At 33.8% G+C, this 13,974-nt stretch overlaps 1 protein-coding gene across 1 annotated transcript; it reads left to right on the top strand.

The window, feature by feature from the left end:
• Window positions 1-4,175: 4,175 nt before the first annotated feature.
• Window positions 4,176-6,007, top strand: LOC136233761 (polyphenol oxidase, chloroplastic-like). The gene is made up of 2 exons (XM_066023452.1): window positions 4,176-5,706; window positions 5,814-6,007. The coding sequence occupies exons 1-2, from the start codon at window positions 4,176-4,178 to the stop codon at window positions 6,005-6,007; spliced, it is 1,725 nt and encodes a 574-aa protein (XP_065879524.1).
• Window positions 6,008-13,974: the final 7,967 nt, after the last annotated feature.

Genomic DNA, 13,974 nt, shown 5'->3' with positions numbered 1-13,974 from the left:
TTTATATTATCCTTTGATTTAAGTTAGGATAATAATTCAGAGATATAATCAAATTATACTATCCAATTAATATTATCCTTTAATTTATTTAACCATAAATATAATCCAATTATAATTATCTAAATAAATTAATTAATTCAACTTAATAATCCCCTAATATATTTCCGCTCATACATGTCCTCCCTCTCAAAATTATCATTCCGTCCTTCAGTCTTAATTCTATGTGTGACCCATTAGGTTCTTATCATAGCTAGCCATATATGTTTATTTAAATTACTTTCACCAAAACTATTTAACTAAGCACATAATGGAATGAGTGCATATAATGTTTTATTAGAATAGTGATAATCCCCTAGAGCGATAAGAAGTCAGGTTGATTCTGACGGTTACCTTTTCGTATTCGGTCCAACATAATTCGATCATTCATCAGATATATCCTTAGACGAAAATTGTAACTATGGAATATGTCAAGTTACATATAGCGAGACGCCTGTTTTACTTGTCCAGATGGAATTAACTCTGAATAGATAGGTTAAGTGAAATCTCTATTTCTACTCTTAACCCTATCACCTTGCAAGGATTTCAGTTAATTCTTCCACAAGAGGCCCGTGGATATATCTCCTATCTATCAGGAGTGACGAATGCTCAATCTAACATTAACTATCCTGCAATTACTTTATGTGATACCCAACAATGCTTTCACACATCCCAAGGCCTCCCCTATAGTGGATCGTGCTCGTAGAGAACCAAAGTATCACACTCCATAATCGAGAATCACTAATTAATGATTGTTTGAGTCTGAGGATTACCTATACCTACTAACACAAATGAGATGAACAATTGTCACTTAGATAAATCTATCCATACTGTTATCTCAAGTCGGGTCCCAATCCTAATGAACTCCTTCACCGGATCCACGCAAGTCCCAATCCAAATGAGATATCTTCATATTTAAAGCTTATAAGATCAGCTCTCTATCTTAACAGAAACACTGTTACATGCAAGTCTCAACACTAATATGTCAACCCCTTTAACATATTACTTGACTTGGGTTGATTTTAAGTTTATTGACTTATTATAAAGTATAGTCTCACTTTATGCTTGTATGGACACTTTATAACTATTTCAAATAAACTTGGGATTACTTTTACTTACAAAAGATTAATTCCTTTCATATATAGTTTTAATCATACTATATCTTATCAAAACAAATGATTTAAATAAACAATTTATTCATTAATATTTATATCCTAAAACAATTGTCTATAGGTTATAGACCCCAACACTTCGAAGTTAACCGTTTAAGTAATATGTTGAACAGTGTCAAGGTTAACTCCGGGAAAGATGCAAGGTTTGGCTTTGGCTTTCATTTGGGATCTCATCTCCTTATATTCCTTCATCTTCTTTGGGACAGGTTCTTGGAGATTGGTTACTTCTATCTCCCTGTCTCATTTCTTCGAAAAATAAGTGTCTTCAACTAGAGGAATTTGAATCCTTCTAGGATGAGAATTTCAAGATAGATTTTGGTTAGCCTCTTCCAGCATCATCTCCCTTTCGGCATCAGAGATATCCGAATCAGTGGTGTCGGCTTCGGCAACGCCAGCAACCATCTTGTTTAATCTCCTTTTAGGAGCGTTCACATCAATTACAGAAGGATCCTTACCATCTTTCTCTTTCTTGGTTCGTTTTTTCAAGGGTAATCTAGGGAATGATTCATGCTATCTTCAAAGTAATCCTCCACATTAAGACCAAACCCACCAGGAGATGGAAGACCGCCATCTTTCGATAAGTTAATATCCACAGCAGGAGTAGTGGAGCAAAAAGGGATTTCCTCGGTAGCTGAAGGAGTGTGTCGGGTGTACGGTTAGGTGAGGATATTGGAAGAGCTATAACCACCCGGTTAACATCTCCTGTTGAAGATTCAATCTGTTCGGTTGAAGCTGGGGATCTCTTTGGCTAAGTTTGTTGCCGAAGGTTTGGCAGCTATGGCGGTAGGCTGAGCGGGAGATCTATCATCGGCATCAATAATAATTGTTGATTCCATCTTCGGTTTTTGCTTACTTCTTTTTTTCTTCAGCTTCTCCAATTGAGCTAACTTTTTTGTTTACCAGTAGACATTATCAGAAAGGCCTGGAACAAAAAAGAAAAAGTATAAATACAAAGAAAAAGATACCTATCAGACCTGCAAAAAGTTCAGTCTTGGGATAAATGATCCCATGTGTCTTGCTGAAAAAGCATATTCGGCTTTTGCTTCGAAGAACCCTCATAAATTCAGGGTATTCCCATTGAATGTTGTATGAGGCTATTCGGTGCGCCCAGATTTCTTCTTTCGAAGACAGAACTTGTCCAGGTTTCTAGGTGTGAGGTTCTTTCAGTTTTTCATTCCATTTTCTGGAAAAAAGTAAAACCCCCGGGGGCGTGGTATGGTTTGGGTCTACACCATTCGGCTCTATCCAGAACCATTTTGGTTTGGAGTCCTTCACAGTCTGGATTTTGTTCGTTAAGAAATTTAGAATTTTCTTCGGACAAACCCAGTAGATGAAGTCTTCTTTATAAGTTTCCTGGTGGGACGCCAGAAACACCGAAACAAAGGCCTAAAGAGTTCGATGGCTAGATCTTTGCAGATTTTGTGGAAAGCAAAAAGTCCAGCAAGGCATTTGGAGAAATATGACAGAGGCAAAGACTCATTCACGACAGCTAATATGCCTGGAGGAAGGGAAACTCGATCTCCCACTCAAGGAACAAGGTAAACATACCCATCTTTGTAGAGGAGGAGGAGAGATGTATTATGTCATTACCTTCGGGCATAGTTAGAGAAAACTCCTTCAACCAAGGGCAGGCATCTAGAAGAGATTTTAATTGAGTCTTAGTAATGGTAGAAGGCTGATCAAAAACTTTAGGATTGGATTTTTTAGGTTTGGCCTTTTTTCCTTATGGTGAATTTTCATCCCCAAGGTTTTCAGTCATTTCGATGGCTAGGTTTTGGCGAGAAGGAGATTCAGACTCTTCGATGGAAATTTCTAGAAATTCAGGAGAAGGTTTAGGTTCTTGTTGAAGCGACCGGCGGACTTTCCTAGTGCCATGCTTATAAGAAGAGGCCATTCTAAAAACAAAATAAATTGAAAGTAAAGGAAAGAAGCAAAGGACTTACAAGTTTCGGAGAAGACAGAAATGATGGGAGATTGAAGAAGAGGACCCCTGGTTTTCAGAAGATTTATGCAAATTATAGAAAGGGGAAAGAGTAGTTCAAACGTTTATCCTTGAAAATATAAAAGAAAGCGTTTATCATCATTACGATATCTTTAATTTGACAGCAGGGTAATAATTGTTGATGATGTCACAGTCACAAGGGCATGTTATGTGTCATTTCTGAAAAAAAAGCCTAAAAGACGTTTTCTTATAATGTTACTAGGGGGACATATGTTACCGTACTAAGTTATTTGGACTGGCCTCAAGGAGACCCAATATAACTTAAGGAGTTCTGGTGGCCCATGGCCTATAAAGAGAAAGAGAGAATGACGACATCGGTCGAAGCTGTGACCTTCGGTCATCTTCATTATGTCGAAGGCTACCTAGAGGATACATTTGTGAAGAACACGTGGACCAATCAAAACACTGGATTCCAAATGTACGCTCCTTATTCTCATAATCATGTTGGCACGTAAAGATAGGGTCCATTGACCTATCACAAGTTGCCACTTGTCTAGAAATATCATTGTAATTATCTATAAATAGTAGAGGTGTTCCCATAATCGAGGTATCTAATTCTTAATCACCTCAATGTAGTCTTATTCACTTAGTCTTTGATTCTCTCTCGATTATCAACTGACTTTAGCATTAGAGAGGGTTGCCGGTCTCTGGTCCCCTTTTCTGACTATTGTTGTGATTTCAGGTTATCGGAATCCTAATCGGAGATCGGAATACAGAAATACGATAACATATGATATTTCTTGTAATAAAGATATATATAGGAACCTAGGTAATTTTTATTTTATTTTTTTGTATTTTTTTTCCTTTTAATTATGGTCACTAGAGAATTAAATTACTCCCAGTATTTATAATTTTTTTTTTTAAAAAAAAAAAGAAAAAAAACTAAAATCCAATCCCAACTTCATTATAAAACCAGAAAGAAGTTGCACTAATTTTCATTCATGAAAACCTAAACTAACAAAATCATGTCTGCTCCCTCTCTTTCCACCTCCTTTTTCTGCCCTTTGTTCCCCAAAACATCCCCAATTTCCATAACAAAAAGGCCAAAACATCCTCAAATTTCTAGACCAATTTCATGTAAAACCACAAAAAATGAAGACCATGACCATAATAATCCCACTGCTAGAAGAGATGTCTTACTTGGTCTAGGAGGGTTCTATGGTGCAACCACACTTGGTCTTGGTCATGACCAATTAGCCATGGCTAACCCAATTTTACCTCCTGACCTAACCCAGTGTGGAAAAGCCAATTTACCGCCAGATGCAGTATTCCAAAAGTGTTGCCCTCCACCCTCCACAAACATCTCAGATTTCAAGCTTCCTTCTTCCTATTCGCCTCTCCGAATCCGGCCGGCCGCCCATCTCGTAGATGAGGCTTACCTTGCTAAATACACCAAAGCCTATGAGCTAATGAAAGCCCTACCGGACAACGATCCTCGGAGCTTTTATCACCAATATAGAGTTCATTGTGCTTATTGTGATGGTGCTCATAAGCAAGTAGGCTTTCCTGATTTAGATCTTCAAGTTCATAATTCTTGGCTCTTCTTCCCTTTTCACCGATTATATCTTTACTTCCATGAGAAGATTTTGGGTAAATTAATTGATGATCCAACTTTTGCTTTGCCTTTTTGGAATTGGGATTCTCCCGACGGAATGTTTTTACCGACGATTTACGCTAATCCTAAATCTCCACTTTACGACGAACTTCGTAACAAGGATCACCAGCCGCCGAAGATCATCGATCTCAATTTTAACCAAACCGACTTCGATGATCCAGATCAAATTTCTACAAATCTTACTACAATGTATCGGCAAATGATTTCTAACGGAAAGACAAGGAGACTTTTCCTCGGTGAACCGTATCGACAAGGTGACGAACCTGACCCGGGTGCCGGATCGATAGAGAATATCCCTCACGGTACGCTTCATATCTGGACCGGGGATAACACCCAACCGAATAATGAAGACATGGGAAATTTCTACTCAGCAGGAAGAGATCCGATCTTTTTCTCTCATCACTCTAATGTTGATCGATTGTGGACGATATGGAAGACTTTAGGAAGGAGACAAACCGACTTTACCGACCGCGATTGGCTCAATTCAGGGTTTATTTTTTACGACGAAAATGCGAAGCCTGTCCGAGTTAAAGTTAGAGACTGTCTTGACACTAAAAAACTCAGATATGTTTATCAAGAAGTTCCCATTCCTTGGCTCCCCTGTAGGCCAAAACCAAGAAAATTGGTCAAGAAAACACCTTTAGCCGCAGATAAAAAGAATTTGACGCCAATAACTTCATTTCCGCTCGTACTAAACACCCCGATAAGCACAATGGTTCGTCGGCAAAAGAAATCGAGAAGTAAGAAGGAGAAAGAAGAGGAAGAGGAAGTGTTGGTGATAAAAGGGATAGAGTTTGAAAAAGATGCAGCAGTGAAGTTTGATGTGTATGTTAACGAGAACGATGACTTGCAAACCGGACCAAATTCGAGCGAGTTTGCAGGTAAGACCGTCAATTTCTTACACAACAACACAGTTTATAATGCTTCATACGATTATGAAACATGATAATTATGACATGATAACTTATTTTGACGAATTTATTTGCAGGGAGCTTTGTGAATGTGCCTCACCTGCATAAGCATGGGAAGAAAACGAAGACAGTATTGAGATTGGGAATTACAGATTTGTTGGAGGATTTAGATGCTGAAGATGATGACAGTGTTGTGATAACTTTGGTGCCTAGATTTGGTAAAGGACTTGTCAACATTGGTGGAATCACCATTGAGTTTGTTCGAGATTGATCATTTGCAGATTTACAAGATTTGAATTTCCAATCTGTATCCTTAATTCAAGATCTTTCTAAGTAAACTATTGTATACTTTAATTAATTAGTATGTTGTTTCCTTTTTGTTTTTATATGATATGTGATAAGCTTTTGAAGCTGTTTGGTGTGGTTAATTGTAGTTCTTTGTTGTACATCATTTTCCCCCCTCCATTTGTTTAAAAAGTTTGATTGGACCTTTAACCTTTTAAAATATCCCGATAATCCCTCAATTTGTATAAAATGTTCAGTTAGCCCCTTCAACTTGCGTAAAATGTAATCAATTGATAACTCGGTTGCAAAAACGTAAGTTAAATACGGAAAATGTATTCCATGCATATTAGAATGTTATTACATAATTCAAAAATAGATTAAAAAGGAAGTCATTAGTTGCTCAACTATAAAACTAATCTTCTCTAATATTAGAACCGCATACCCCGACCTTGGTCGTTTTATCTTTTTTAAGAAACATCTAATATATTCGCATCTAACTTACTTTTTTTCAACCGATTGATCAATTGATCACATTTTGCGCAAGTTCATGAGACTATCGAGACACTTTGAAAGTTGAAAAGGCCAATCAAGCTTTTTCGACAAGTTTAAGGGGCAAATGATGTATTAAGCCTTAAAAAAAATGAAAAGAATATGTGCCTAATAACTTGACTTCTAAAGAATCATAATGATTGGTAGGTTGACATGTTTGAAATTATTTGAATCTCTTCCAATTAAAGAACTAGTCACTAGTCATGTTTGTAATTAGGCATTAATAGTTGAATGCACGTGTGCTATTGATCTTCATGCTTTATGAAACAATAAATTCACTTTGCACGCATTACAAACAAGAAATCCAAAAGTTCTATTTTTGATATAGAAAACTAGATATAACTAATTGTTGCTAAAAAAAATTTCTGAAAGGGGATGATTCCCAACCAGTGTTTAATATTAAACTACACATTACGGCGCCTATAGCACCGTAATGGGTGTGTTGATAGTAATCCGTTCACAGACTAAGTGGGCAGTGGTGATCTAAGTAATTTTTTAAAAAAAAATTGTTATATTAAAAAATTTATTATATTATAAAAAAATAAAAATAAAATTATATAAGTTATAAGGGGACGTTTGGTTCGCACAAGGGTAACGGAATTAAATCGAGAAAGGAATGGAATGACCCTGAATTCCCTCCTCTGTTTGTTTCAGTTCCACAAAGGGAATGATATATCCATGATTCCTTTTGTGACTGTTTGGTTCAAATTAGGTAATAAACTATAATTGTGTTGTTAACAATAATTTCTATACATACATGTGTCTATATTAATAAATTAATCACATGTAAATATAAGAATGAAAATCAATTTATTCAACCATTAAAATCAAAAGGCGATGAAACTAAAGAAACTTAAATAAAATAAATCAAAGAAAATGCATAAATATTCTATTTTAAAAAGAAAATAATTATTTTAAAATAATTAAAAATAAATACCAAAACCGAATAATATGATAAAAGAAAAATATTTGTCAAAATTATTTTTCAGGATAAAAAAGTAAAAACAAATAAGTATAAGGATCAAAAGTGAGATTAATCTAGAGATAAAAAAAAATATAAATAAATAAATATAAGGATCAAAAAGTAAAAATTAGTCAAAAATATTTTTTGAGAATAAATAAATAAATAATATATAAGTATAAGGATCAAAAGTGAAATTAATTCAAGAATTAAAAAAAGTAAAAATAAATAAATATATGGACCAAAATTAAATAAAATAGAGACTAAAATGAAATTTGATAAGAAGAGTAGATATTCAAATTAGTGAGAGATAGATGAAAGGGAATGGAAAACCTTAGGGGGTTGGGAGAATGAGATTAGAGGGTAAACAGAATGATTGAATTGATAAAACAAACACCAACAAAAAAAATGAAACATCATCTTTCCCTTATCCTTTCCTGAAATCCTCAAAACAAACGACCTTTAAAGGTTGATTGAATTTTTATTTTACAGAATTGTGATTAAAATTTAAATTTGATTTTGCTTAGAAATATTATGATTAAATTTACACAGTTTCATACGTTATGGCTAAATCTGCACTTCATTTAAAACGTTGAGATTAAATATTTAGTATATTACTAACATATGAAACAGTGCAAATTTAACCCTAACTTTTTAAGCGAAGTACATATTTAGCCACATTGGACATTCTAAACCAGTTTGTTGATAAACTAAACTTGCTACATATAAATTAGGATTAATACACATATTTACCTTTGTATTATCACGGATAAACAGATATACCCTTACATCAAATAAATCCACAAAACTATCCTTAAATTTTCCACAAACCTACAATTATACCCTAATCTAACAAACTTACCTATTTGGCCTAAACAGCGTTCGACATCATTCCCATAAAAACATCATCATCTCATATATTCTTGAACCCATCTTCGTTCCTCCCATTATCTACTGATTCTTTCCCCTTACTCATATCTACAGAATCCATGACGTTTTTAATCCGCTCCTTGGAGTTGGCTCCGGTGAACGGAGCAGCAATCCCGGCGATTGAGAGAGAGATTTCTGTGCATCTTCTTTTTCCTCTTTCTCTTTGATTCATGATTTTATTTGCTGGTGGAGAACGATAAGGATGTGTTTGGCTCGAAAAGAAAGCAATCTGGACGAAGGAGAAAAGGAACCAGGAAGTAACAAACATCGAGAATGAGTAGTCGCCAATTGAAGAATCCTGGCGATTGAACCAACTGCTCTTCTTTCTTATTGCTTTCATTTTGATTTGAAGCATTCACTATTTCTTTTTGGAACCGCAAGGAGAATAACTGTTGTTTTTCTGAGTTTATTGTCATCTGGATTATTTGCGTGATTTCTTTTTGGGTTATGAGAATTGAAGCTTTTGAGATACCATTGAAAAGGTTTAGGGGAGAGTTTGAGGTTTATGCTTTGTGGGGTTCTTAATTATGATTGAATTTTGAGAATTTGTGATTGGGATTTGATTGATCTGGAAAAAAATTCTAGCATCAGAAGATGTATCATGTAGGGAGGCTTGGTAGAAATTCAAGAATGGAGGGTGACGAGCAGCAGATGGCGGTGGAGATGTCGGCGGCCATGGACGAAGCCCAATGGAGTAAAAACGTGAATTACAACTGTAAATAATAAAAGTTTTTTTTTGTGTGTATTTTATGACTTGATGTTTGCATAAAAGTTACCAGTAATTTTGAAGAATCAATTTTTAGATATTCATAAAAGATGGAACTAGTAGATGAAGATAAGTCATGGATGGAGAAGGATGGTGATGGAGAAGATGAGTCTAAATGATCTTTTTTAAGTGACAAGTGTTAAACTCTAAGTGGATAGTAATTGAGAAGATGAGTCTTTAAGAGTTGCCGTTAGTGTCATATATTATTTTGTTAGATTAGGGTATTTTTGGTGTTATTTAAAAAATATAAGGATATATTTATGTGTTTATTTAATAGAAGGGCATATCTGTTTATATCTGTTTATTCATAATACAAAGACAAATATGTGTATTAACCCTATAAATTAATCACAATTTTTTTAAATTGTCTAAAATATTTTACTGTGTTATTGCGCTAAATATTTTTTTTTGTTAGTAATGCACTAAACATTTAATCAAGCGAATTGCAGATTTAGTCCTAACGTATAAAATTGTGCAAATTGAACACTAACGTTTCCAAGCAAGATCAATTTAACCATACGTTACCGAAAATTTGAAAATACTTGTTTGACTGTTATTTAGGCGCATTGGACCTCCTAATCCAGTTTGTCGATAAATTAAAGCAGTTTCCTACATTTTTTTGTAACTATATTAATGACACTGTAAAATATTTTAGAGAATTTCAAAAAACTAAATCTGCTATATATAAATTAATCACACTTTTTTTTTAAAACTGTCTAAAATATTTTACTGTATTATTAATGCACTAAAGATTTAATCACATATTTTACTGTATTATTATCTAAGTTTAGGACGGTATCAAGCAGAACCAATCTTTGGTCTGCTCATGTTCATCTAGGTAGAAAATAGACGAGCTCAAATTCAACATCCTATTCATGAGCTGCTTACGAGCCATTCATTTATTTATTTATAAGTTTTACTTGCGAGCAGCTTGTTAATTATGTTTAGTAAATAAAGGATCAAAGTCTAAAAAATTTTAAAATACCAAATCTGGCAAATATGCCTAAGCATTCATTCTCCCTCATTAGAAGACTCCTCATTCATTTTTCACCTTGTCTTGCTTCTTTTTACTTCACATTTTGTATAGTTTCTCAAACCCCTATCCATATGGAGCCAAAATGGTTGTTTCAACCCCTCGATCGGTCAAATATTTGATCTGCCTAGTTGTTTGAACTTTTGGTCGGTCGAGAGTGTTCAATCCGTGGAGTTTTTTTGGTAAGATAAAGTTTAGGTAATGGTAGGTCTACTCACTCTCAAGGTCAGGGTCAATCTGTGGAGTTTAATCATACACTTTTGATCTTAATTATATACGGGTCAGAATTACGAAAGCAATGATTTTCACAATTTTTATAACAAAACAAATTGTATTAAATAGTTAATTTCAAAATAACAAATATTAAAAGTCATCTTCTTTTTATGTTTTTGTATGTTCTTTTAATAGTAGAAGCGATTTATCATGTAATAATTTAATAGAATACTAAAAGTACATCAGATGTAGTGGGTTAGAATTTTATTAAAAAGGTAATAGGTTGTCTACAGAATTTTGATCTCACTGTTATTGTTGTGTAGATTTAGCGAAAGATAAATAAACGAAAAAAGAAACACACATTTTACGTGGTTCGTCAACGTTAGTTTAGATAAATTAGCTTTAGATTTTAGGAATTATGTTGCCTTTTGTATCTAATGGGAGTTTATTTTAGTGACGGTTTTATTAATTGAATATGACGAGGGAAATCAAACCAAACCAACTCAATTTGAAAAGGAATTGGCTGCATTTGAGTAATGATTTGTGTTTTGTCTATTTGTAGATCGGAAGAAGTTCGAGTTCCATACGAGAGATTTGGAGTTGTGAGAGATGCGTATATACCCAAGGACTATACACATATATGGTGAGTTTTCCCAATGTTTTCTCTGGTAATCCTGCTATACTTTCTAGTAGATATTCTTGAACATGACGAATCTTATAATTTTTTTTTTTCATCATTCACTACAAGAAAATAGTTAGAACCGCAATTCTGATACCTAAAGCAGTTTATCGACTGAAATTAGCGGTTTACTAACCAAACATATTCAGTCAATAAATGTCTAATCGCTGGACAAACTGCCGACTATTTTTTCTATGACAGGCGCAGACTATAGCGACCATGTTATTTAGTCCTGATTTGTCGTAATTTTACCGACCAAAGTATACGACAAATAGTCGCTAATGGGCTAGGTGAAACATAAGCTAGTCGATTTACCACGAATTTCGACGGAAATTTTATCGGTATTTACTGGAAAATTTGTGTTTTTATTATAAACATATTTTAACCTTTCACGATAAATTAATTACAATATTCATAAAAACTAGAAATATATTTAGAAATAATTAATATATTTTTTGAATGAAAGTAGAGGAAGGGCCATCACCGGATATCCCAACTAGATTGGTATCCCGAGAACCAGGGCCGTTCCTGGGCATGGGCAAGAGGGGCGCTTGCCCAGGGCCCAAGGGATGGAGGGGCCTCAATATTTTTTCTAATAATAATAATATAGAAATTAAATCTTAAAAGTTGCAATAGTTACATAAATAATTTTAGGTCTAAACAATTCGCAGCACACATACAGGCACAAGGAAATGGTCCAAAAATAAATTTTTTATAAAAATATACAGAAATTAAAATCTCAAAAGATACAATAACAATAAATATAATTTATAGGTCTAAAGAGTCACAACACACAAATTTATAATTTGGTTTAAGACTTGGTACAACCCAAAATCATCATTCTTTTAGTTTGCACAACAAAAAAATTACTCTGAGGGTATAATAATTTTTCGCATGATAATGAAGATGATACTTTTTCAGAAATGAAAGTGTTGCAAATACTTTGGCCAAAATTGTTGATTTCAACATTTTGAAATTCTTGAGTTTGTCAAAGCAGCAGATCGTTATCCAAATATTTCAATTGCTTTTCGAATCTTCCTCACTATATTAGAATTTTTTCGGAGTTGAAATTATTGAAAAACTAATTGAGATTAGCGTCTCAAAAAAAATTAAATAGTTTAGCAAATTTATCTATTGGGAGACTATTTTTAGTAATTTTACATATAGAAATGCTCGTAAATAATGTTTTGTATGAGCAATTGGGTATTTAATGCGAAAAAAAATATTTTTTTATTTGAAATTTGATGTCTTTATTAGATTACTTATTAAGTGTAATAAAAAAATGTCATTTTTAAATAATTTTTTTTACATAATTGATTTTTTTTACTTTATTTTTACTTATATTTATTTATTAGGGCCTCATTTGATATTTCGCCCTTAGGCCTCAAGAATCTCAAGATCGGCCCTGCCGAGAACCAATGACGGCAGATTTATTAAAGTAAATAACAAATAACAAATACAATAAGTTTAGCCCAAACAGGAAAAAAGTGCTTAACTACACAAAACCTATAATTACAAACACCATTAATATCATCATTGATTAAAACGTTGCAAAATTCGAGCGAAGAGGCCCACCCTTACACCTTTGTTGTTGAAGATCATAATTAGCAAGTTTGTCAGCAACTATATACGTTGAGTCTACCTCAAGCCATAGTTTATGCCATCCAAAACTCCAAGTCTTATTGACTGCATATATAGTACTTCAGCCACGAATGCAAATACCCGTTGCAGACAACCACAACATCATAAATTTCATCATGAAAGTAAAATTCACAATCATCATCAACTGTCTTCTTCAATTTAACATTCCACTTTTTACAGTCCTAGAAGTGTAGTCTTCCAGGAATGAAATCTTTTTACCTTTCAGCAAGTCCTTTATCATGGTTAGCCAATGCATCTTGAATCCAAAAAGCTAATTTCCAAAAATCTTATTTTAGGAGTTTTTTTTAATTAGCTTATTGCTCCTAATTACTCCTAATTATTATCCTTTAATTCTAAATAAAAAGTCTATTATGTCCTTATAGGTCATTTTACACAAACAGCTATTAGCAATCAGCTAAGTTTTATCAAACAAGTTTAAAAAAAACAGTTAGTCAAATCAACTAACAAAAAAAAAGATAATCAGCTATCAGCTAATAACTATTTGATAAACAGGGCTATACTATTTCTGATAACATTAAATGATCAAACATTGATCCAAAACGCCTTGGAAATCTATCAAATCTGTTCCAAAAAATAAATGGTGGTTATAAGAATATTCAATGAATCAAAAGAATCTAATTTCAAATCAGAATCTAAACTACCATCTTAATTTCAATGTCTCTAAATGAGATCATATTGTACTATAGTTCCATACAAACCATAATAAGTTCGCTAACCACAAATTCTTAGATCCATGAAGAAGTATTACTTACAAGGAGGCCGCTTAATTTTATCATCATCCTCACTTAAGTTACTAAGCCTGGACTTTGTCGATTGTATATTTTCGTTATGAATGGAGAAGGAGGCCGTATAGAAAGGAGAGGGATCAGTTAGGAGGCCTGAAAGCCTCGCAACCAAAATGGAAGATTACCTGAGTTTAGTTTGGAATCTTATTAGTAATGGTGCTTATGGGTTATTCGATATGGCACAGTTTAAACCCTCGCAACCGGATGGGTACCAAGTTGTTTTCTACTAACAATTATAGTCCAAGGTGGGTACTTAAGTGTGTGACTTTGTCCTTAAGGCTCTAAATACGAGTTTTTTCGACCCCCATTTGAATGAAACATTCATCACAGTGATTCCTAAGGTGTCTAATTCTGCGTTTGTCTCACCGGCTATAA

The sequence above is a fragment of the Euphorbia lathyris genome, chromosome 6 (genome assembly GCF_963576675.1).
Source record: "Euphorbia lathyris chromosome 6, ddEupLath1.1, whole genome shotgun sequence".
NCBI classification, from domain to species: Eukaryota; Viridiplantae; Streptophyta; class Magnoliopsida; order Malpighiales; family Euphorbiaceae; genus Euphorbia; species Euphorbia lathyris.
The sequence above is the reverse complement of the archived record's forward strand: the minus strand, read 5'-3'. Positions and strand labels throughout refer to the sequence as shown.